This window comes from Eucalyptus grandis, chromosome 7, assembly GCF_016545825.1.
Source record: "Eucalyptus grandis isolate ANBG69807.140 chromosome 7, ASM1654582v1, whole genome shotgun sequence".
NCBI classification, from domain to species: Eukaryota; Viridiplantae; Streptophyta; class Magnoliopsida; order Myrtales; family Myrtaceae; genus Eucalyptus; species Eucalyptus grandis.
The window spans coordinates 35,331,079-35,355,486 of record NC_052618.1 but is presented as its reverse complement, the minus strand read 5'-3'; the positions used below and the strand labels follow the sequence as shown (position 1 = coordinate 35,355,486).

General features: G+C 40.1%; 2 protein-coding genes across 3 annotated transcripts; one reads left to right on the top strand and one right to left on the bottom strand.

The window, feature by feature from the left end:
• Window positions 1–761: 761 nt before the first annotated feature.
• On the top strand, window positions 762–6,057 carry LOC104453357 (BEL1-like homeodomain protein 6). Of its 2 annotated transcripts, none has more exons than XM_010067888.3 (5): window positions 762–1,502; window positions 2,262–3,184; window positions 4,020–4,390; window positions 4,505–4,565; window positions 5,005–6,057. In XM_010067888.3, the coding sequence occupies exons 2-5, from the start codon at window positions 2,324–2,326 to the stop codon at window positions 5,692–5,694; spliced, it is 1,983 nt and encodes a 660-aa protein (XP_010066190.1). In that variant the 5' UTR covers window positions 762–1,502; window positions 2,262–2,323; the 3' UTR covers window positions 5,695–6,057. The 2 variants fall into 2 exon arrangements, with proteins under 2 accessions (XP_010066190.1, XP_039172619.1); XM_039316685.1 differs by lacking the exon at window positions 762–1,502 and adding an exon at window positions 1,580–2,055.
• Window positions 6,058–8,535: 2,478 nt separating this feature from the next.
• Window positions 8,536–16,985, bottom strand: LOC104453356 (protein CHROMATIN REMODELING 35). Its single transcript, XM_010067886.3, has 6 exons — window positions 16,634–16,985; window positions 14,562–15,016; window positions 12,605–12,775; window positions 11,673–11,849; window positions 8,879–10,656; window positions 8,536–8,795 (listed from the first exon to the last, which is right to left on the bottom strand). Exons 1-6 carry the CDS (start codon window positions 16,704–16,706, stop codon window positions 8,792–8,794), a joined length of 2,658 nt encoding a protein of 885 aa, XP_010066188.2. The 5' UTR covers window positions 16,707–16,985; the 3' UTR covers window positions 8,536–8,791.
• Between the last annotated feature and the right edge of the window lie 7,423 nt (window positions 16,986–24,408).

The window sequence follows — 24,408 nt, the reverse complement described above, 5'->3', positions numbered from 1 at the left end:
GAAAAAAGAAGAAGAATGAAATGATATTGCATTTGCTCAATGCTATTTCATTTCACAAGGCAATGGCTTTGCTTTGGGCGCACAAGACCTAAGTAAGTAATAGGAGGAAAAGCATATCGATATAGTAAGATTTTTCACAATTTAGATGTAAAATTGATTAGGATTTATGTCACTATAATTAACTAATCATACCGCGTTAATTATGTACGAAGATATGAAATGGTTTTTCTAGCGAAGCAACTTTTAATCTTTTTATTTTCTCTGCCTTCTTGGTTTTCTTTTTTATTTATGTTATTCCTGAAAAAACCAATCCCGCTCTTGTACAAAAACATAAGTAGATCGTTACATGTCTTTGGTACTTTACCAGGTTGAAAGCGTTTAGCGTACTTGCAGGGCAAGAAACTTGACATTTGACTCCATCCATAAAACCTGAAAACCTATTAGGGCTTGACACTGACACATGAACAGCAAGGCAAAGCAAGAAAAGAAAAGAAAATCCAAATTTCCTTGGGGGGAGAAATAAAAATACATGTAAAGCCAGCACCTTCGTTGCAAGAAAAAAAGAAACTTTAATTGCCAGTTTGAAGAAAAAGACAAACGCAGGGATATGGGCACCTACTAATGGTGCGCCAATCGCCTTTTTTAAAAGAGCACACCAAATTCAAAGAGATAAACGAATAAACTTGATGAATTATTTAAGTTTGAATGAGCCAACAGACGGAATAGAATATTGTTTCCAATGGTGGATATTGAAGAAGCCAGAGACCTTCCAAGCCCATGAGGTGAGAGAGACAGCTAGAAGGAAGAAAGAAGAGAGGAAAAAAGAAAAAAACGAGTCTTTAGAGAGAGAAAGCATGCTGTTGGTGAGTGAGGAGGTTTATTAGAAGGGTTTCTTATTACCCTTTTCTTTTTTTGGTTTTAGGTCCACCAACTAGTAGTTAGAGATTGAGCTCCTTAACCAAACAGAGATAGTCCCAAAACAAGAGGAGGAGGAGGAGGAGGAGGAGGAGGAGGAACTCTTTTGAGAGAGAGAGAGAGAGTCATGGTTTTTTTGGAGGAAGAAGAGTCTGCGAGCGTGTGGAATTCACACGTGGGGATGGGTGAAATGATGGGTAGGGGAATACAGATGAGTAAGAAATAGGAGGAAAAGAAAAAAGAAAAGAAATTGTGGGGGTGTTTGATCTGTTGTCCCTTTGAAATTATCTCCCCATCTCTTCTTCCATCATTAGAAGTGAAGCTGCAGAAGTTTTCCTTCTCTCTCTCCCTCCCCTTTTTTCCTCTTCTTCTTCTTCTTCTTTTTATCTGTCTTTGTCTTTTCTTCTTCTTCTGCGTTTGTTGACAAGTGCTGTGATATTTTGGACGAGAGGATCAACATCTTGGGATCAGCAAGTGTTTTTGGTCTCCAGAGAGGATTTTCTATCAAATTGATCTCTCTTTCTCTCTCTCTCTCTCAAGAGCTCTTTCTGTTCCCCACTAATCCCACATCCGTTGCTTGTCTCAAGGTAATTATTTTATAAGTACCATATTTTCTTGACTTTCTTTGGCTATGTTATTCTTACCTGCTCAGGCATTGAATTCTGCATTTTTTAGCCTCTTTTGGGTTTTCTCCCTTCCTCCCTTTGGACTTTCCATGCTATTACTCTACTCTCGCTTCTCTCTCTTAGTTCTTCTGGAACTGGAAGATTATCATAAGCTTAAATGAATCTTTTGTTTGGTTCTTTTTTCAAACAGTATTTCTTAGCATGTTCTGGGCCTGTCCTGGTTGTCTTGCCGTATGATTAGCATGTTATGTTTCTGGTTGGGTGGTTGGAAGAAATAAATTCTGCCTTCTGATCGCTCAGTTTCTTGTCCAAAATCATTTTTGTTGGGGAATCGTCTTTGTCCGTTTGTTTTCGATTTTGGGGTTTCAGCTGATTTTCCATCTCGTCAGTGTGACGCGCTTGACCATCAGATTCTGTTAAAAGCAAAGTTGTGCCTTCGTTTTTGGGATGATTCTTGCCGACAGAGGGGTTGTCTTAAAACTTATCTAAAGTCAATATGTTTATTCGCCAGAAGGTATTGCTATGATCTTTTGGAGCCGCATGTTAAATTATTCAGGGCCAGTTAACTTTTACAGTTCTTGGTATAGCTTCCATGGACCTGTGATTGACTAGAATTTTTTATATGATAATTCCACATCTCAGCTTGTTAAACATCAAATAGTCATGCGTGATTTCAGATATTGAACAGCTTTTTCATTTATGCTCTATTTCTACTGCCAGAGTGAGGATGCGATTATTGTCCCAGTAACCGAGAGTGCGGATCCTTAGATTGTGGAATTAATATGGCGACTTACTATACAAATTCGAATCAAAGGGATGCTGCACCTGCCCTCTACTTAAGAGAATCTATGCACAGTTCGTTCCCCGAGACGCCTGTTCTGTCCGGCAACATGATGCTGTATATGAATCCTGGGCCTTACGCGGATAATCCATTGGGGGGGAATTCTCAGCAGCAAAGCAACGGCATGGAGGTGCCCTCGGTGGGGGGTATTGATTCAGTGCAGCAGCAGCAGCAGCAGCAGCAGCAAGAAATCCTTTCCAATTTTGGTGGGTCACGAAGTGGAGATCAAGATTTCTCGTTGTGGAGAGACGGGAGAAACGAGATGCTACTAATGCCACCATTACAGAGCCCACACGGCCAGGGATTGTCCCTCAGCCTTGGCACGCAGATTCCATCGGGAATCCATATGCCTTCTGCGAATCTTAGTTCCATATCGTTCTTGGGTCCTATTCCCATGGTATCGGGGGATGGTGGTGGGAGGACCGGTTCTGAGCGGTCAAGAAACGCTGATTGTGCTCCGGCAGGTTTTCCTGGAGGTGATGAAGATGTGAATAAGGGAGGGGACATTCCTTATGGAATGTCAACCATCGTGAGAGTCATTCCCAATTCTAGGTACTTGAGGGTGGCGCAGCAACTGCTTGATGAAATAGTGAATGTGCGAAAGGCTTTGAAGCGCCCTGATGACGCGAATGACCAATCTAGACATGAGAACCAAAGGAGCCCCAAAGATGCGGATGGGGGTTCCAAGAACGAAGCATCCTCAAATCCCCAAGAATCCGCCAGTAACTCTAGCGAGCTTTCTGCTGCTGAAAAACAAGATTTGCAGAACAAGCTCACGAAGCTCTTGTCCATGTTGGACGAGGTAAGCAAATTTGTTCATCTTTTGCTTACCTTGGAGACTGATATGCATTATCTGGGCACTTGTAGATGATGTTAATTGCGATTTTTAGCTCTCAATTTAGAGGTTTTCTTGTTCTGGAATGATAGATTAATTAAATGTTCATCTTTCTAATGATTGCAACGTCAAAAGCTTGTTGTTGATCAGTGGATTAAGATTAATTATTTGTTAGATGTTGTTAAATGCAATCTCAATATATGCTGATTCTTTTGTAAAACTACTTGGCTACTAGAGATCATTTGATAGCAAGGACTCGTATACTAAACAACAAAATTTTAATAATGCGGGAGACACAAGAAAATGTCTTTCATTACGGAGAATTCTAAGAGAAAAGAGCTGTAAAAAGGGGAAAAAAAAGGTTAAATGGCTGACTGCTAGTTCTTGTCGTAAAGATTTGGCAGGCCTACTCTGTTAAAAGAACCCAGAATTTGACCAACCTGTTGATCTTAAACAGGTGTTCACTGACACTTTACACCACGAAATGTCAACCATGTCTGCATATGATCAGTACATAAGACAATAAAGCGTTGTGCGAATTGATTAGTACGTAGTGTAGAGCAGTAGTTAGAATTGTCTCCAACATCAAAACAAAGTTTCTTTTTAGTTCGCCGCTTCATTTTGCACAAAAAGCATGCGGTTAGTGATATGGACCTGCATTGTACAAGTGCGATAATCTTTAAGTCTCTAAATCAACTTAGGATGTAACTAATCACTTCTCTTTCAAAAGTTTAGATTGTGGTGTCGCATTCGGATGATAGTTTGACAAAAGGGTTCACTATTTTGCCCGCAATGCTCACAGGTTGATAAAAGGTACAAGCAGTACTATCACCAAATGCAGATCGTGGTACAGTCTTTTGATACAATAGCAGGAAGCGGTGCAGCCAAGCCCTACACGGCGCTTGCGCTCCAGAGGATATCCCGCCACTTCCGGTGCCTGCATGACGCGATCACGGGTCAAATTCAAGCAACCCGTAAAAGTCTCGGAGAGCAAGACACCTCTAACAGCAACGGAATATCACGATTACGGTATGTGGATCAGCATCTGAGGCAGCAGAGGTCGATGCAGCATCTTGGTATAATGCAACAGCACGCTTGGAGGCCACAAAGGGGTTTGCCTGAAAACTCGGTTTCAATTCTTCGTGCGTGGCTGTTTGAACATTTCCTTCACCCGTAAGTCCCCCCTGATCTGAATTCTGCCTTTCGTTTTCATTCTCAACTTTCAATGTTTCTTCTTTCCTGGAACTCTTGTATGCTTTGTGTAATTGCTGATCTGATGGTGACTAGATACCCGAAAGATTCGGACAAGATCATGCTAGCAAGGCAGACGGGATTGACTAGAAGTCAGGTAATAGTTCTGCTTTTAATTCTCGCTGTCGTCAAGGTATGTGATGTCTAGATACATATGCATCCTGAGATTTCATGGAGTCTTGTATTGGCCAAGTTACACGTATGACGAGAAGAGTCCTATAAAAGGAACGTAACATGTGAGTTATGACTCGGAAGTGCTACTAGGATCCTCCAATCTTCACAAGAACCTGCTACCCATACATGCCATGTTTCACTCCATAAATCGAATCTCACAGAGGAATTCTGATACTTCACTGGTTCAGTGTAAGCTGGATTGCAAGTGGTTCCGTCAGTATAGAAATTCCGTATGTAGAACTTTTAGATCCTCCTTTTATGTGGAGAACATCATCTCGCCAATTGAATATGCCTTGATGATTATTTGTTGAAGTGAGTGATACTTGTCAACCCATATCGTCATGCATTTGCCACTTATGCAGGTCTCGAACTGGTTCATCAATGCTCGAGTGCGCCTATGGAAGCCTATGGTCGAAGAAATGTACAAAGAGGAGATCGGCGACCCCGAGATGGATTCTAACTCCTCCTCTGAAACTGCAGCCAAGGCGACGGGAGGTGATGGCCGGTCTTCAGAGGACAAGGGTGAAGATTTGCAGCAGAGTGCGAGCTCAACGGCCACTAAGAGATGCGGAACGGGGAACTTCATGGACTTAAAACCACCTGTAGTCAACCCTGAGATGGAGATCTCTGGACCGACTTTCAATAGCGGGACACATGGTGAAGTTGACGCCGAGTATGGTTTTAAGCTACGAGGAGGGCACATTCCTGGTGGGAACGATGGAATTCTCTTCTCGGATAGCATCGTTCAGTCGGACGGGGGAAACAACAGGTTCATGGCTGCAGCCACGGCTGCTTATAATGTGTCCAATTTCGGACAATTTGGGGGTGGCACCGGGGTTTCTCTGACTCTCGGCTTGCAGCACTGTGACGGTGGGACCTTACCCTTGTCCAACTCCATGGATCACGGTATTGCATCCATGAGAGGAGATGGCTTCTACAACGCGGCAGCCTCTTCCGTGGGGGCAGAGACGATGGAATTTGAGGGCTCAAGTCCAGGTGAGCAGCAGCACCGGCTTGCTTCAAACCAGCTGTTCCACGATTTTGTCGCATAAAACAAAGGAGGTCAATGCAGATGACGCGGGTCCACGTCGATTGGAATTCCAAGATCCTCATTAAATAGATAAAAAGGAGAATAGGCCGTGCTCGCCAAATGCCCTTCTGCTCTCTCTCAGAACCGGCCTGAAGGTGAAAAATAGACAATGTAGGGGGGAACGTGTAAAGAACAGCTGTATATGAAGATATTGTTTGGAGGAGTTAGCTTTATTTGTAAAGATGTATATCCGATACTTCGGTTACATATGTGGAAGGAGAAAAATATATACAGGTACAACTGTCTGTTTTTGTGTGGAAGGAAAATGGGTATAGTGGAATGAAATAGAGGTTGGGATAACTCGTCATCCATCTCATTTTCCACAGCTCTTTCTGTCTCACTTCCCAGTTCGTGTCATGCATTTGAAAGGGCAAACCGCTGAGATTGCCCCCATCCTCAGGACGTTCGCATCTCAAGAAGGTGCAGATCGCAAGAAAATGTTGTATATGCAAAAGCTGAGAACTCGGTCGCGGGCACTGACATTTGGTACAGGACTTTCACATCCTCTTGCGGGATTCGGCTCTCCAAGGAACCAATTGTCAAACACTGGAGAATCAGAAAACCAACCCCAACCTCGTCGCTACCTCCATCTCCATCTCAGTGGACACTAACGGAGCCTTTCCTCAGAATCAGACAGGAGCAGAGCTTTAAGTTAAAAAAACGTTGTCCCATGCCTCCTTTGCAACCAATATACCACGCCAGATAGCCAGGGCTTCAACATCAGACGGTAACGGAGCTCCTTTACATGCTTATTTCCTCTACTAGGTCAACCCGATGCCTCGCCACTACGATGGCGATGGGTCTCGAAGGCCTGGTCACATGGGTGCAAAAGATTCCTCTTTGACGATTATGACCTACCCATTTTTTAAATTGAAGATGTCTTTCATGCCTTGTATATGGTCGGGCAACTCTCGGTCAACCCTCGGTCAATCTAAGAATTTTTCGAAAAGGGCAAAATTTGAGATGTCGACACTATCCGTGTTTACAGTATAAAAGGTGTAACTAAAGTTAGGAAATATCCATCTTCAAAATTTATAATGATAGACCTGATTCCTAAAGAAGCGGATGTTGTTTAGGACATCAAAGGTTTTTACTGTGTTGATCGCATAATATAGACAAAGTACTCGATGGGTTCCGCTATTTGGTAATTAGGAAAGTTAGTGCAAAGTATGACATTTCAACGAAGTTGGATGTGAAGTGGGGGAGGAATGATTACTCGAACTCGAGTTCGCTAGCGCAAGAGGAAAAGCGATGTATGTCACATGTCGCATTAGACAGGATACTGCTCTTGCTGAGGGCATACTTTCATGATTCAAAGTAACCGCAAGACTGATGATCATCGGAAAGGAGACGTTTGGATATATCTCAAGATGATCATGAATGGCGATTCGCGAGTGTAACCGGGGTTTCTCCGACTCTCAGCTTGCAGCATCACGATGGTGGGGACCTTACCCTTGTCCAACTCAATGAATCGCCCTATCGTATCCACCGGAGGAGATGATGGTAATCACGAAGCTATGGCCTTCCGTCGGGCCAAAGTCGATGGAGTTCGAGGGCCTAATAAGTCAGGGGCACCCGCCGGCCCGGCTTGCATCAAGCCATGTCGTGTGATTTTTGTCACATGGAGAAAAGGAGAAAAGGAATAATGACGTCAACGATCTTCATGTTCTTTTTCACAAATCGAATTAGTCCATCTATAATTTTTTTTTTTTTTGGTTCCGAAATCGTCTCTACACTTTCTAGAAAGGTTTATAGCATGTCACGGTTTTATTTGCATGTCGTGTCAATGTGGCTTATATGGTGCCGTGGATGGACGACCATCAACTTGACAAAATGAAAGACATTAAGAACAGAGAGTCTTTGCAAGGGTCCCAAGACCACCTCGCGACGGTTGCCTTTGCCTGGGCTCCCCCACCACCCTGCGGTGGTTGGGTGACCACCGCGAGCTGGTCGTTGCGCACTCTCGGATACGAGATTTGAGAGCGGCGCGTGTACGTTGTGGAGGGGAGGGAAAGCGAGGGAGGAGCTAACGAAAGAAGCCCGAAACGAGAGCAACCAAAGACATTGGTGCCGTCATATACCCGTTCACCCACAAGAAATGGGTTGCTGCACATGATGCAGGACATTAATCGGAATTCAAGGTGCTGACACAAAAGATGAAAAGAGAACAGCCCTACCGCCACGCTATCAGAATTACCTAAGCCTTATTAAAGGTGAAAATAGAAAGTGTAGTTGTCGTAACGACGACAGGCTATTCGTACACATGTATGTTTGTATCGACACCCTTCAAAAACCAATGTCGATGTCAAAGAGCTGAAGTTAATCAGCAATTGAAGACACTGCCTATACATTAACTGAAACTGGTGGATCGGCTCAACATTAGAATTTGCTAAGACCCAGAGACGAGGAGAAGTCTCTTCCGTCGAGCCAAGGCCGACAGTGAGAATTAACACAACATTTTGGGCATCAAGTAGGGACAGAGTAATGCCGAGTTGACAGGCACATCTCAAATTGATTGCGAACACCGTTGACAGTCAACCACCACGGTTGGCTGTAAGAAACTACTGTAAGAAACTAACTGAAATAAGTCTACCAAACAAGAACGGTTTTCAGTCAAGTGACTGACAGTCGAGTAAATGTCCAATCAAGTCGAAGAGTATTGTCATCGACTCATGGAGTTTGACTGAAATTATAATGTACTCGAAGGGAGCAATCTTTGGGCGACACAATTTGATACTTTGTCCCATACGGAAGAAGGGTAAAGGGAAAATAAAACTACAGGTATAGCTATCTAACCCTTGTGTGACAGAACAAAAGGCATATTGGAATGAACTAAAAGACATCAGGAAGGTCGCAGTACCATAAATCCAGGAAGATTCAAGCTAAAACAAAATGCAGAGATCACATTGAAATAAAAGAGCGTTCGCTTTCTTTTCATGAATGAAGCATGAGTTCGATAGACTGCCATATTCACATTTCAAAATGCTCCAACCTGCAATAAGACATTTACACATGTTCATAATATACCTCCGCTACTTCAATCATCCTCTGTCCCAGAATTACCTGGAAAAGACACACAAGACAGAAACTTAGTACATAGATTCAAATGTTTGTGTATGCAAGGCTGAGAACTGCCGGGCACTAACCTTTTGTACAAGACTTTGATATCCTCATGGAGGAATGGGGTCTCCAGAAAAGGATCACCACATTCCTTTGCATCGACAGTCTCCACATCGAAGTCCTGAAAACCACAATACTCGTTCCACTCGAACCACATCTTCGAAATCAATTCCTTCTTGAAGCATGTAACGTGATCTTCCTCTTCGGGGGAATCAGCAGCAACAAGTCGATATGCATAGACCTTTCTCTTCTGCCCGGGTCGAAATGCACGACCTATTGCTTGCCGAGTAACTGAAGGATTGAGGTGGACATCCAGAATAATAATCCGTGATGCACCCACAAGAGAAATTCCTTCACCACATGCCTTGATTGAGCCAAAGAAAACTTTGGCATCAGGTGAATTGTTGAATTGCTCCATGGATGACTCCCGCTCCTCGGTACTTGACTCACCTGATATGAAAAAGATTTCTCTCCCAAGAGACCAACTTCTCACTTTCATCACCAATCTCTCCATGAATTTCAGCGGCAATAGGAATTGACTGAAGACCAGTAACTTCTCCCCTGTAGACTCGCACAATCTCAGGATATTTAGAAAGAATTTTGCCTTAACTCCCTGCTTCACATCTAACTTCTCCAGCAACTCATCTATCTTCATCATAGTCTGAGGATCCACTAACTTACTATTACCATTAGTTGCAGCGGAACTATGAGACAAATGTTTTAATTTTGGATGCAGATAAACAGCACTTCCAACAGAATTCATCTTGAACTTCCGTGAAAGCCTCCTCACATTCTCCACTTCTGGCCTCTGTTTGGGACTAAGATTCAGCACTACAGTGAAGTCAACAAGTCCAGGGAGCTCGTCCAAGAAATCACCTTTATAATAATGGAGGACCTTTTTTGTCATCTCGCGTAAATCTTGGATGACAGTAGCTTTCCTCTTGAAGTCAGTTTCCTTCTGCAAAGTATGCTCCACCAAATCGTAAAAGAAAGTTTCTTTTCCACCATTTATCTGCTTCCTAATCCCAGACATGTTTGCCCTACTCAAGATGCGCTTAATAACAACTCGTGATGAGTCCAGTTTCAGGAACTTGGGACGGACAAGATTCAATATATTGAATACCTCTTTCACATGATTTTGATAGAGAGTTCCTGAAAGGACAACTTTCCTTGGTGTCTGCACTTTGGCAAGAGATTGCAGAACATCAGTGTTCTCGTTCCGGGGTGTGTGCCCTTCATCCAAAATAAGAAGTGACGGGGCTTGCAGCAGTATTTCCTGACATTTAACAGAAGGAGCACTGGTAACAGTGTCGCAAACAATTGCAGAGAACTGCTTGTACCCCAAGAAAAGTATGCTTTTCTGATTGACCCACTGCCTCAAAACCTCCAGTTGCTGGGCCCGGCTATCTGCTTTATTATAGAGGTCGAGCAATGGGATGTCCTCCACCTGCCATGTCTGAAATTCCTTTTTCCATGTAGGTAAAATTCCTTTCGGAAGCACCACAAGAGGCCTGGCATGAGGATACTTTGCAAGGAAGCTCTGCATGAAGCTGATCATCATAAATGTCTTCCCGGATCCTGGAGCATGGGCCAAAATACAGCCACCAGGATTATCAGTAATTAAGTTGCTCACAAGAAAGTTGAAGCCCTCCACTTGATGAGGTTTCATCTGCTTCATGTGCCTTGGATGAGCAGCAATCTCTGTCACTGCCAAATCATCCTGTGGCAGGTCAAGACCAGCCAACCCTGAAGCATCGCCGCCTTTCCGGTTATCAGACACGTATGTTCTGCTGCTCCTCTTTACCTGAGATACATGGAGCATAATATAAGTGACAGGAGTGAATGTAATTATGCAAAGCTAGCCTGCAACAGATCAGAGAGTTGTCTCAATCAATAATCTAACAAGAAAAGGAATTTTCCATCCACCAATTTCTGTGATTGTTCCAATGAGTCCTCCAATTTTCAATTTATGCAATTGAACCGTTTAATTTGCATGGTTTATGAAATCAAATCTCTGTCTTGACACACTTTATTATGCTGACATAACAACTGACATGGAAACAATAATAATAATAAAAGAAAGCAAATAAATAATTGAACATTCAAAAATGGCGGGGCCACTACTAAATTAGAGTGAGGCAATGGTTGATAGTCAGCACCATGAGCCACCACCACCAGACCCCTTCCTGGTGGCGGCTACCGCCTTTAACTCCTCTCTCTCTCTTTCTCTCTCTCTCCAGATTTTTTACATTTTTTTTAATTTTCTCGATTAATCTGAAACCTTAACTAGATTTTTAGAAACTTTTTATTCATTTTTTAATTATTATTGAAAATTGCCCTGTCAATCAATGTTAGCGTTGATTAAGCAAGCTAATAACTAAGAGCTTGATCGCACAAATCATGCAAGCTGTGCAATCAAACAAGTTAAAAGATTTGATTGTTTAATTAAAAGATGAAGAACTACATAATTGACATAAATTAAAGAACCACAAATTGCAATTATCCCAATGAGAAAACTCCTACAAGAAACTGCAGCTGGTAAAATTTCAAGGTGCATGTTATCTTATTATGGCAAAGTTCTACATAGTCCCCAATGCATATATTCCTGGTATCACTTTCCTACAGTCTGTTGTCCTCTATTAAATATCAAAAGACAATTCTAATGAGACCTCTTGCAGATCGGATGCGGAAACCGATCAACGCCCCTGCGTCTTCATGCTCAATTACAAATATTCATCTAAATAAATTATTGAACATAATGGGAATTTTGAAGATTGTGGAGATGGCCTGGAAATTCAGAATGCAACAGATGAAGCTTACTTTATTATACTGGAACTCAAATATGGTCTCGATTTTCCTATCAACAACCCCGCAAACTCGACAAACAAAACCAATATCATCCTTGAGAACAAATGAATGGTCACAGTCCTCCATATCTTCACTTGAATTGTCATCAGATGAAGGATGCTCCCAGTTCTCCATATCCTCAGCAACATCCTAACAAAAGCAGAATTGATTTAAAATATACTTCACATTATGCTCTAGAAGAGTAAATATTTCCATAAGTTTCAAGCATGTAGACATTGATAAATCAAGTTACTTTCATAACAGCCTATAATGAAAAAAGAGAACGTACATAGTTTTACAAATCCAGTAACAGATCTCAGACACTACAAATAATCAGCACTTATAAATAATCCCTTTTCTTCAGTCAGCAAAATGTAGGAAGCCAATATTACGGTCCCAAAGTTCAATTCACTGGGGCATGTTCAAGCACTATTGTGACAAAGAGGAGAAGCAGCAGAAGGATCATAGGTTAAAATACTAAGAGTTCTTGCTGACAAGTATGAACTTCAAATAGCACACATATGATCAAATAAGAGCATATGCCAATTCATGCTTTACAGTTCAAACTGAAACTCATAATTTCATCTCCTCAAAGTAAAAACTTTACGCCACATGCCTCTTTGGCAAGAAATCCATAAAAAGCAGATCAAACTCAGCAACAATGGTCCATATTACACATAACAAATGCACCATTTCCTTCACCTCCTTGCACCACCTATCCATGAATCTTCATAGATAGAATAAATAATATAGCACCGGACAGAAAGTGATTTAACGATGTAAAACAAAAGCAAGCTAAATCAAATATTTAAATCGTCACTAGGAAGGGGAGGAAGGAAAATTGCCACAAAGGCTTCATGGAGATTTTGACAGGAAAGAGCCTATATAAAGAATTAATCATCTACCTTTGAACATTCCAATGCCATTGTCATCTCATTCCAGATATCCCCAAGACCATCATCAACAACCTTTGTTGGTTCATTGTCTACCCCGACATATACACCTTTGTCTTTCTTAGTTTCAGTTTCAGCATTCAGAAGCCCATCTCCTTGAGCAACGTTTCTGTAGTTTTTTACCTAAATATAACATGCAACAAAATCTTGTAAGCAGGATAACAATTAGATAATAAAACACTTGACAACTTGAATTTCCAAATGCAAGAAGATTCTGGGTCTTAAACGGGCTAGATACAACATAAAGGGGAAAGGCGCACTTCAATGCAAGTTTTAATAAGGAAAATCAGGAACTTTCTTCTAGAGTAGGAAAACGCATGTGAGCAATTTGGTAGGATGCAAAAGCCTAACAGAATATGTGGTTCAAAAGTCGATTTTTGCATTCTATCTTCTGATACTCCATCAAACGTCATCAACAACAAAAGGAACCACAGGGAGCACAACACAATACAAATGCCAGTAGCAAACATGCAAACATTATATAACATTACAAAAGCAGTACTCAAGAATGTTACAGTTTCCAATGTGCTAACTTCTTCTATGGCATGTAAATCAATGCTTCAGAAACCGAGTGGCATGCTCAGCCAGTGCCCCCGGAACACTCCTTCGCATGACCCATTTAAGCAAAACACGGCCCATGAGCTAAACAAACAAGGTTCATACAAAAAATTAAAAGCAAAGCTCAACAGCAAAGGGTTCTTAATCCTCATTTGAGAAAGAGTAGCTTCTATGGATCTTAGTCATTGCCTCAGCAAACTCCATTGAAACGGTGAAGATGCATTTTTGACAAAAATCCAGCCACTTTGTCAGGCAGCAGAAAATGAATTCAATAATCATCAAATAGACAAATGGATGTTCTGGTGCAATCTACTTTTCTTCTCATCAAAGCTTAAGTGGACATTTACCACTAGTCAAAGATTAAGAACCAGCAGCCGCAATAAGGAACTTAAAGCGTCTTCCATTTCATTCATGAACATTTAGTGCGTACACTATGCATAATGTGAAGAGGTCCACTTATTAGAAGAAATGTGCATCTAGTTTTCAGGAGTAAAAAACCTTCTGAACATAATTAGCTGATGTTATGTAAGAACATGCAACACATAATCGAGCATAGTTAAATCAACAACAAAATAACAGATTTCAAGGCTACTTCCTCCACTGCATTTAGGAAGGAGGAAAGAGGTGGAAGAAAAAAGGTGGAGGGAAATACGGGAGCTAGAGTGGAACAGTCCAAGGTTCGGAAGAAGCAATGGAAAGTGAGGACAGACATTCTACTTGGGGCAAACATAGAAATCACTCCAAGTTGGATAGTTGGAAAGAAAAGTTTTACTTTTTCACTTGAAACAGACATTTTCACCAGACTTTCTTCTGACTAACCATTTTCTCCATGCATTTCGTTTCCCCTATTTCCCCTCCATCCAAGCAAGGCCGCAAGAAAAATATCTCCACCTAAAATTCAGCCCCTCCTTATTCATTCTCCTTATTTGCTTCAATTCTTACTTTTCTCCGATACACAGGGCAAAGTAATAGTATAAAAATTAATGAGAGATCTTGCCCTTCTATTTAATACATTGCATCAAAAGAAAACCATACGTGACCATGACATGCCACAGTACATACAAATCACAAAGCACAATAATATTTGTGTATGTTGCTGTTCAAAGATAAAAGAAATTTAAGCATACAACACTACTTCACTATTGAGATGTACACCACAGACTTCTCGCAAGAAGCTTGACCAATTTGTGGTCTAAATATAAACAATCTCAAGTTTTTGACTCAAAATCATGGTCTCCAAGACATCTAAAGCATAACATCTTACCAGCTTAAATAATATTGGCATGTTAACAGTTCTAATGATGTTGTCCTTATATAAATTTAAAGCAAGTGTACTTTAATGAAATGTTACCGCTATATCTCCCACAGGAGATTGTCCAGCAACTCCTGCTTGTGTTGCCAAGAAAATTTGCTGAAAAGGATATGAGGGTTTCCAGTTCGTATTGTCTTCCTCATCTGAGTCATCAAGAATAAGGACAGGCTGTGCTGCAGTTGGAGCATCATTCCTTGCACCATCATCATCCAAAGTAATGATATTCTCTTGCCCAGAATTCCCTGCTGGTTCCCCAGCAAGCTTCGACACCTCCTTTCTTGGAAAGGTCTCAGTATTTAGCGAAGCATTAATGAGAGGTGTCAAGTGCTGCATCCTCTGGAGAGTCACCGCTTCCAAGTCTCTTGTCACACTGCCGTATTTACCAGAGTCCACCTCGTCCAGCATACGGTAGATCGCAAATGGATCAGAGTAGTCAATCTGATCATTTGCATCATTAGAAAATTTCATTTTCTTGTGCCCTCCGGAGTACTTCCCTGTGCAAGATAAAAGACAGTATGAGAAGAAACATTCAATTGATATAACCACAATATACAACGCTAGGAAAACATTTTAATTTCGTCGGATCGAACTATACCTCTATAACAGATATTATCAAAAGAAAAAAAGGCGAAGTGATTTACAGATGTACAGTTAAATACACCTCTACCATAATTGAAAAATAAAACAGCAACAGCAGCAGCAACAGAGGCAGGCTGCATTTATGCTCTTTGTTCTCACAATTATCAAGTATGAAGTCCTCATAACAGTAAAATCAAAAGCATCTAAAAATCTATTTTAGCAGTCCTATACGCATGTTCTTAGATTTCCCCTACTTGTTCTGACCCACTTCCCTATCATCAAATCACACCTTCTCAGCAAAGCATCTGGCTATCTGACTTCATATGCCTAGACCACCACAATCATGTCCACCCTCCCCCTTCTTCTCTACATGAGCCACTCCAACCTTTTCACAGATAACACTCATTTCTAATAAATTCTTCTATTAAACAGTAATAGATAAATTGAAACTGACAAATTCTAGTCTCTAACATCATTGTACAAGCCAAAAGTCGGCATGCCAAATTTATCGCAGCAAAAGAAAATTTCAACTTACACATTCTGTTTATTCAACAATGAGTATTTTATACACACAAGCCGTTTAATTTACAATAGCAATATGGACACGAAATCAACTTTCCCTACATTACAATACTTGAACACCCATTAGACTTATATTCACATTACATTTATATCATATTACTCTTGTGCACTGCTGCGAATATAATTCATCAATCATACCTTATTTCAACTACATAGTTACAAGAAGCCTACCACTCCAGTACCACGCTTTAAACAAGGGATCTCGACATTATTTTCGTTCCACTTACTGGTGTAATCCATGTCGCAGAATTCTTGGATAGCATGCTAGAGTCGCACCAGTTGCCCTACCCTATGTTATTCGTCAGGGATTATATGCTATGAGTCCCAAATCCATTGATTCCTCAATTTAACTCGGTATGCTACTAAATGATGACGCGATAAAAAAGCAATCGAAACTAAAAGCGTACAAACACGATCTATGACAAAATTAAATTTCCAAAAGGAAAATGAATAAATGCCTACTCTTTCCAAAGACATGATCACAGCATAACCCGACTTTCCCATATATGCGTGTGACGGCTTTCCCGGCCATCCTTTTCAGCCCACTCATTAAATCGGCACGCGCAAAACTCAATTGTGGTCCCGATGAAAGAGACTGCCGGACCAACAGGCGGATTATGACGGCGAAAACAATTTCACAACATCCACAACAAAAATGACAAGAAAAATAAAAAGGAAACATGTCGAAGCAACTCCAATGGCAAGGAGTTCTCACAAAATGACCATGATCGGAGGGGGGGTTTGGAAAGAGCAGCTTAAGCAGAGCAACCGGGCGTTGCAGGCCCGAGGAGCACGTGTTGCAGCCATCACACGATAGGATACCAGAAACCAGAGCCGTATCGCGCTCGCAGAACCGCATGCATTCGTCGCGTACGCACGCAGGCATTCACGAGCAAGCCACGCTAACGATACATCAAACGAGAGGGTGAGAGAGCGGGGAGAGGAGTTACCGCGTGCCGAGACGGAGCCGGAGCCGGAGCCGGAGCCGGCGAAGAAGGCCTCGAATCCTAGACCGACCTGCATCGTTCCGCTGAAACTTCGGAGCCGAGCAAAAACCTCCAGAAGAGAAGGCAGCGCGAGGCCGAGGAAGAGAGAGAGAATCCTCCCGGAGCAGCAGGATCGAGAAATGCAGCCGCGCGTCGAGAATCGCGAAGGAATCAAGCCGGCCGCGACGATCGCCGCAATGCGTCGTCCCTCTACGGCGATCGCAGGAGGAGGTCGGTGGCGCCGGAAGTTTTGAGCGCCCGCTCGCTCTCTCTCTCTCTCTCTCTTTCTCTCTCTCGGCCCCTTTGCAGTGAAAAAAGTGGAGTGAATTTTTGACAGAAGACGAGGAGGAGGAGAGAAAGGGGCCCCGGCCCCCGCCCCGGTGGGGGGGCGCTGGGGGCTGCTACCGTGCGTCGCGGGATGAGAGGCTCCCGTGTTTTGAATCTTTTGATTGGGAGACGTGGGGTAGGTGGGAGAGCAGGGGACGACTCGAGCGGCCCTGATTGGCTGGTGCAGAGGGTGTTCAGTGAGGTGCAGCGCGGGTGATCAGTGGAGAGAGCATGGGTTGCTCCACCCGTTTTTTCCTTCGACTTTAAAAAAACCCTATATTACCTTATATGCTTGTGTATATCCATCTCTATAAAGGTAACGATGCAAATAATTCTTGAACTTTGACTCAATATATAATGTAATTCTTAAATTTTTAATTTATTCAATCCATCTCTTGAATTTTAGTCCAATATATAATGTGATATATGAATTTTCAATTTGTTTAATATAATTGAACTTTTAATACATGTTCAATTTAATTACTAAAATATATTAATTTAATTAATGTTGTCCCTGAAATTGAATTAATAGAAGAATATCATTGAACATTTTCATATAATAACTTGAGTATATGAAAATTGCTAAGTGTCATCATGACGGCTTATGTGATTTCTGAAAATCAACAATATATATATATATATATATATATATATATATATATATATATATATATATATATAGATGGTTAACAAAAGATAACACCACTTCAACAATCATGGCCTCATCACTCGTCCTACATTGACAGCTTCTTTCATAAATTGTGACTCCTCTTGTTGATGGTTATAACAACCCATGTTTCTCAACAATTATTATTAGTGGCTTTTGAAATTTATGGCCTTACAAACTGGTGATCATGTTAATCGAATTCGTTGGCTTCATGACCCGATAACTTTTCTCTCGTTGATCTTAGCTTTAGTTTTGATTCTTTTGTCAATTAAAACGAGTTTCATTTATTGACACTTCATGGCTCAACACTTAGCATTTTTTTCGTTTTTTATTATGCACATAGACAATTCCACATCATCTTTGTCGATTGTTTATAGTTGTAGACTTGAGAACTTAGCAAATTCCATTTTCGCTATGCTTTGCTAGGTCTTATTCAGCCCAAGTCAATGGCCAGAGGTTTGAGCAATTTTGGGTGTCAACAATCATACATCAAGGTTATCTGGTCATTAACTTCTTCGTCTAGTCACATTAACCTCAAATTGTTGGAATAAATTATAACATTTTACAAATTTTTATTCTTTTGGAATTACCTTATAAAAAATGAAAACCGCAAATCAATTGCACTCATAAAATTGCTAATTATTAATTCATTAATTACTCCACATATCTAATCTTTTACAAGCAAAATAAAATCTAAAATTTAAAATAGAATCATAATATATTTTAGTAATGTATAAAGCTTCATAATTCGAAGTGTGAAATTGTTTCCTTATCAAATTTAAATCTATAACTGGCTAAAATATATATTAGAAATAAATTTACATTAACCCATTTTATTGAAAGTTAATGTAGGATCTAAAAAATTAAATAAAAATGCTATATACTATAAGTAAAACGAAATTTTTATAACTTTAAACATAAAATTATTTTCATTTAGCAAAATTGCTCTCAAAATATCAATTCAAGTGAAGTCCTTTATTTCGAACAAAAAAAAATAAAATTTGAAGTCCTTTATAGTTGATGGGCAAAAGTGGAAATGCACCTTGGAGAGGGTGATCGTGCATTTCCACTTTTGCCCGTCAACTATGCCCTTTTTGGTTGCTAAAGGTATGTTTCCGAGCATTGCCTACGAGAGAGGCTACGCATGCCTACTTTATCTTTTGTGAAAAAGAAAGAAAAGGGTGGCAATACAAATTACCGTGTTGATTGCCCTCAAAGTTGTACCACGTTACAGAAGAGGCTAGAGTTTAAAATGGACCCAAGGATTATCCACGACTCGAAAGACCTTACGGGAGACCTAATTCTGCGTTTGGGAATGACATTCCCAAAGATCTTTGGGTGTTTAGCAATTTTTTTTGAAATCCCATTGTGCAAAGGCTAGCCCTTTGAAGGCTGAAAGCCTAAGGGCACCTTAAGGACAGCCTCGAACTTTCTCGGCATACTGAGCCCAAGGTTAGTAAAAAATATTCTTCTGATATTATCCTCATCAACTTTTTGTTCATCTTCTTCCTTTGTTGAATAGGACTGGCATGGTTGCTCGTGGCCATTTGCGAAGGGCAGGCAGTCACCGGCGAAGGGTAGGGGGTCTGGCAAAGAGCAAGCGATCCAGCAAGGGTTGCGACAACCTAGATTGCAATTTGGGTTGCCGTGACCATTGCTTGACTAGCCCGTGATCTGAGTCGTCGGGACCGTCACTATAGGGTTGTGCGACCTAGATCACGTGGCCCCAATGACCTCCATGAGGAGGTTGCCACGACCCAAATTGCGCTACTCCATTTCGATCGCGCGACCCTAGCCTAAATTTCGATTATGCTAATCCGTTCTTCCGGACATGTCGATGCCCCTCCACTTCTCCTCCTCCTATAGTTGAGCACTCGTCTTTGAATCCATTCCCATCCCCATCCCCAGATCTGTCATCCGCTTTCCTGTGACATCGAAGAGAGAGATAGTGGTGTGTGTGGTTCGAGTGTTGTCATTGGCATTGGATATTGCGGCCTGGTTTTTCTCTGTTCCTCAGTGCTTTTCCGATCTCCCAATCGGGGACGATGGAGAGTTTGGGCGATTGCAGAGTTGGATTGGGAGTGGGATCCATTTTTTGGTCTGTCATAGGAACGGCTCCCAATGGTGGAGGGAGCCGTGCGATCTGGGTCACATGACCCTCCGGCGACGGTCATGATGACCTCGTGCGATGGTATGGCGACCTAGATCACGGTCTGGTCATGCGATGGTTTGGTGACCCAGATTGCGATCTGGTCGCAAGATTTGCACGGCGACCCTCGTCGGACCGTTTGTCCTTGGCCAGCAACTACCTACTCTTTGCCGTGACTACCTGCCCTTGGTCGATCAACTCTTCTTCTTTTTTATTTTTCTTTTTAATAACAAAAATATTTAATAAAGATATTTTCTTTAAACATTATTTTGCTCAAAAGTATTTCATAATGGACTTTTACAATACAATTTACTAAACACAATTTGCATTTTGAAAAACTCATTTAACTTTACGGCCTTTGCATTTCCTCCAAAACTTTGGCCAAAAGTTTTCTCAAATGCACCCTATGTTTGTTATGACATATTATGTTTTCACTTCCAATTTATAATGGGGATGATGGTATTTGGGAAATGATAAAAACTTCTTTTCGACGATTTTTTTTAATTTTTTTTAATTTTTATGTTTTGCAAATTGGTGCTCATTTTGGTTCGAGCCTTGAAAAGCTTAAACGAGTAAATGAGTCAAATTTAGAGTAAGCAATCGCAATGAATTATTGATTAGTTACTATGACAAGTCTAGTAACACCTGCTTGCCATGCATGAAAGACATGACAAAACCTACCATGCAGGCAGGAAAACAAGGTACTGCAAGCGATGAATGCAAAGATAAAAACCATCTCGCAACCATGTGGCAGCGCACGATTGGGAATGTTTAACATACAGACATTCATTTAGGATAACACATAAATGTATATGTAATCGCAGAGCATAGACAAATAAAGTTCATTTAGGATAACATAGCAATAAATGGTAAGAAAACGCATTGACTCGGTCTCGCAATTTGGACAGATTTAGTCAGATTATGAAAATAAAAGCGGTGGATTTGGGCACCGATTCTGTATCTAGGAGATTCATAAATTCAAGGATCGAACATAAAAGTGAAATTTGTCCTTCAAAAATCACAAAAATTTCAAACTTCTAATTGTAAAGATTTATACATTAATAAAACATCAATTCACTTAACGGAAACATTACAAGGAAATTAAAATTTGGAAGAGCGAAAAGTATATATCCTATTTTACGTTGAACTTATCTATATTTTATGTAACTTTATGTCTTGCTTAAAAAAAAGCTGGAGACGTGGGAATAAGAAGTCTAGTTCGAGAATCTTTAGGCGTGAGGTAGCAATGAGAAGTTTAGGGCCCGCATGTTTTTGTTCTTTATTTCTGTTCTTGAACATTTTTTTTGTTTTTTTGTTCCCGGAACAAAATAGGAACAAAAAAAAGAAACAAAAAATTTTTGTTTCTGGCCTTGAGAAACACTTCTTGGACGCCCGAAAGGAACAAAAACGCTTCTCTTTTTTTTTTTTTCTTTTCTTTTTCTTCTTTTTTCTTTTTCTTTGGCCGGTCGCCGGCCTCGGCCATGGCCGGCGACCGGCCGTCGAGGGCCGGCGACGCCCTCGAGGGTCGGCGACCTCACCGGAGCGTCGCTAGCGCGGGCGACGCCGAGCCTCGCCTTGGCTGGGCGAGCTCGGGCTCGCCCGAGCCTCGCCGGATCTGGGCGAGGCCGAGCTCGCCCGGCCAAGGCGAGGCCGGTGACCGGCCGAAAAAAGAAAAAAAGAAAAAAAGAAAGGAAAAATGAAAAATAAAATAAAACTGTTTAAAAATTAAAAGAAATAAAAAAATAAAATTTACCAAACGTGTTTCTATTCATTTTTATTCTCGGAACAAACGTTACCAAACGCGTTCTTTTGTTCAAAAATTGTTCCCGAACAAAACACTTTTTTTTTTTTGTTTCTATTCTCCGAACAAAAAAGAACAAACGTTACCATTCGCATTAGTTTCCAAAACATTTAAAGAGAGATTTATCTCGGGAATTACTTTTTCTAAATGGATCTATTTCTGAAAAAAAAAAAAAAAAGAGTCCAAATACACTGTGTCCTGTTGTATTGAACTATAACATTAATCGATATACCTATGATGTCGTAGTTCATTTTTAAGTAGCAAAAACTAAATAAATAAAAAAAACTGCTTAATTTGAAATTAGGGAAAATTGCGAAAATATATTAAATAATTGTACAAACATAGGTAATAAAACGAAAAGAAGAAGAAGCGATATTTATTGAAAAAAAAATATACTATATCGACGAAAAGATACGTGTTTAGGCTGGGTAGAAGCGACTCCAGGCCCCGGAAGATCTCATCCTACTCCAGCTACTCTCTCAAAATTCCAATGTTTTAATCATTTAGATAATGAGAATTCCGAATACATTCCTCTATGCTTTTGTGAATACACCTCTCTTATTTTACGAATAAGATGCTACTTGCACTATGTTTGGTTTGTGGTGCTTGTTGACATGATTGGACATTGTTATAAGTCGCGAAAGATTATGCTTGGCGCACAACATTTTTTGCCTCATGAAATTTTGCATAGTCGGTTCTCTTTAGTCTTCACTTTTTATGGCAAGATACTTGCATATGATGACACTTTTCGTTGTCCATTAACAAGTATCAAAGTGGTTCTTTGTATCCTTTTATGAGCATTGAATTCCTCTGTATACTTAAAATTTTATACGTCTACGCTTACAAAAGTTCAATAGAAGCAAAATCAACGAAAATGTCATATTTTTTCGGATGCTTGTCGACTTCTTCCGTTGCTGACCATGGTCTCTAGGCAAAGGTGCTTCAGGGCTCATCTCTCGAGCATTGCCGCCGTGAAACCCGCTCGACCGAGTAGGGGACAACAAGTGAGAGATGTCGGCATAGAACATCTAGTTAGTCGCGTAAGACCAAAGCACCAAATGCTTAAAGATTATTGCCCGTTAATGATAGAGCTAATCATTATTCAAGCAACCCGTTAGGTTCACTTAAGCCTTGTTCCAGCGAACAACAAGACCTACATTACAAAATGGGTGGAAAAATTGTCCAAAAAATTCTAAATCTATTATATTCATGTCAATTTTATCCTAAACTTTTTAATTTTGTTAATTGAGTTATAAACATTTTCACTTTTTACTAATTGAGTTTATCGAGCTAATTTTAGCCATAAATCACTACGTGGTCATCAGCGGTGTTAAGTAGGATGGCTGATGTTGACGTTGATAATTTTTAATATTTTAATATTTTAAATCTTTTTGTTGATTTTGTTTATTTTTCCAATTTTTTATTTAATTTTTCGTTCCCTATCTTCTTCTTCCTTTTGCTTGTGGCAGGCGAGTACCGGTTCTTGGTTGGCCTCGCCTGCCACATCCTTGCCTACCATAGGTGAGGCGAGGCCTAGGGAGACTCACCCTCACTTGGCTATTTAATCAACCATGCAGGGATGGGCGCACGCCGAGAATTGGGGCATGACACTTGTGGCCATCACCAGTCAGTTGTAGTGGAGGAAGAGGGAAAAAGAAAAGGAAAAAGAAAATAAAATATAATAAAAATCAATTTTTTAACAAAAGAAAAGAAAAAGATAAAACAGAGACAAATAAAAATAATTACAAATTCGATTTTTTAAAAAATATTAAAATTTTGACTTTTTTCCTAAGCAAAAGATTAATTCATTTTCCAATGGGATCATCGAAAATGTTTTTGATCATATATCACCAAAAAAAAAAATTATCATTAAGTTTTCCATGAAACAAAAAAAAATTGATGAAAAGATTCTTTATTCCAAATAAGGTTTTGAGTTTTTTTTTTATACAGAAAATATCTTTAAAAATTCAACATAAATATGTATTTTGTATTATAGTGCTAAATTTTATGTGTGTAGAACTAGACTATGTATATCAATCATAAGTATTGTGTATGTCCAATTATATTTAAAGTAAAAAGTAGTAAAATTAATTTCATGAGAATGAAAAAAATATATTTATGTTTATAAACTAAGTAAAATTGACTCTATTAGGCATGGTTTGTTATGTTATAGAAAAAATATTAAAATATATATCATTATAGAGGATAAAAATTGATATTATCGCATGCCAAGGAATTTGTAATAGAATAGGCTAACACTAATGATATCATATATAAGGAATGAAAAAAATATCTATTGCAATAAAGTTTATTTTACTATACACAAGTATACAATGCGGTAGGGAATTATAGATCATTTTTATCATGAGTCAACACAATGGCATGGGGCGTAATTACCTTCGATTCTACCCAATACGTTTGTAGTCATAATACAATACTTGAGTTAATTTCACTTAACCATTAAGATGGTTGGTCTAGTGGTATACCACTTATCTTTTATGAATCACATCATGAGCAAATCATTAAAAGGCTCGCACTATGTCGCCAGCTATAGTATACCTTGCATAGAGAGACCCCTAACTACTAGCATCTTGGTAGCATGGGGACACTTATTGCCCCTCTCTACTTAATTAAAGATTGATTATGTCTTAGAAAAGATAAATTGTCATGTCAAACTAAAAAGAAAAATAGTCCATGAGAAATGCAACTTTAGTAAAACATGACACAAAAAATGTTTGATAAAAGTGTAAAAGTGAACATATGTGAAATACAAAAATCTCCAATATCATATCAGC

Excerpts from the sequence above, each read along its gene's own strand:
- LOC104453356 (XM_010067886.3), bottom strand. The coding sequence starts at position 16,706 with ATGCAGGTCGGTCTAGGATTCGAGGCCTTCTTCGCCGGCTCCGGCTCC. Across the intron at positions 11,850-12,604 it reads TGGCATTGGAATGTTCAAAG|GATGTTGCTGAGGATATGGA; the intron begins GTAGATGATTAA and ends TGCTTTTGTTAG. Across the intron at positions 10,657-11,672 it reads TTGAGTTCCAGTATAATAAA|GTAAAGAGGAGCAGCAGAAC; the intron begins GTAAGCTTCATC and ends CATGTATCTCAG.
- LOC104453357 (XM_010067888.3), top strand. The coding sequence starts at position 2,324 with ATGGCGACTTACTATACAAATTCGAATCAAAGGGATGCTGCACCTGCC. Across the intron at positions 3,185-4,019 it reads TCTTGTCCATGTTGGACGAG|GTTGATAAAAGGTACAAGCA; the intron begins GTAAGCAAATTT and ends CAATGCTCACAG. Across the intron at positions 4,391-4,504 it reads TTTGAACATTTCCTTCACCC|ATACCCGAAAGATTCGGACA; the intron begins GTAAGTCCCCCC and ends GATGGTGACTAG.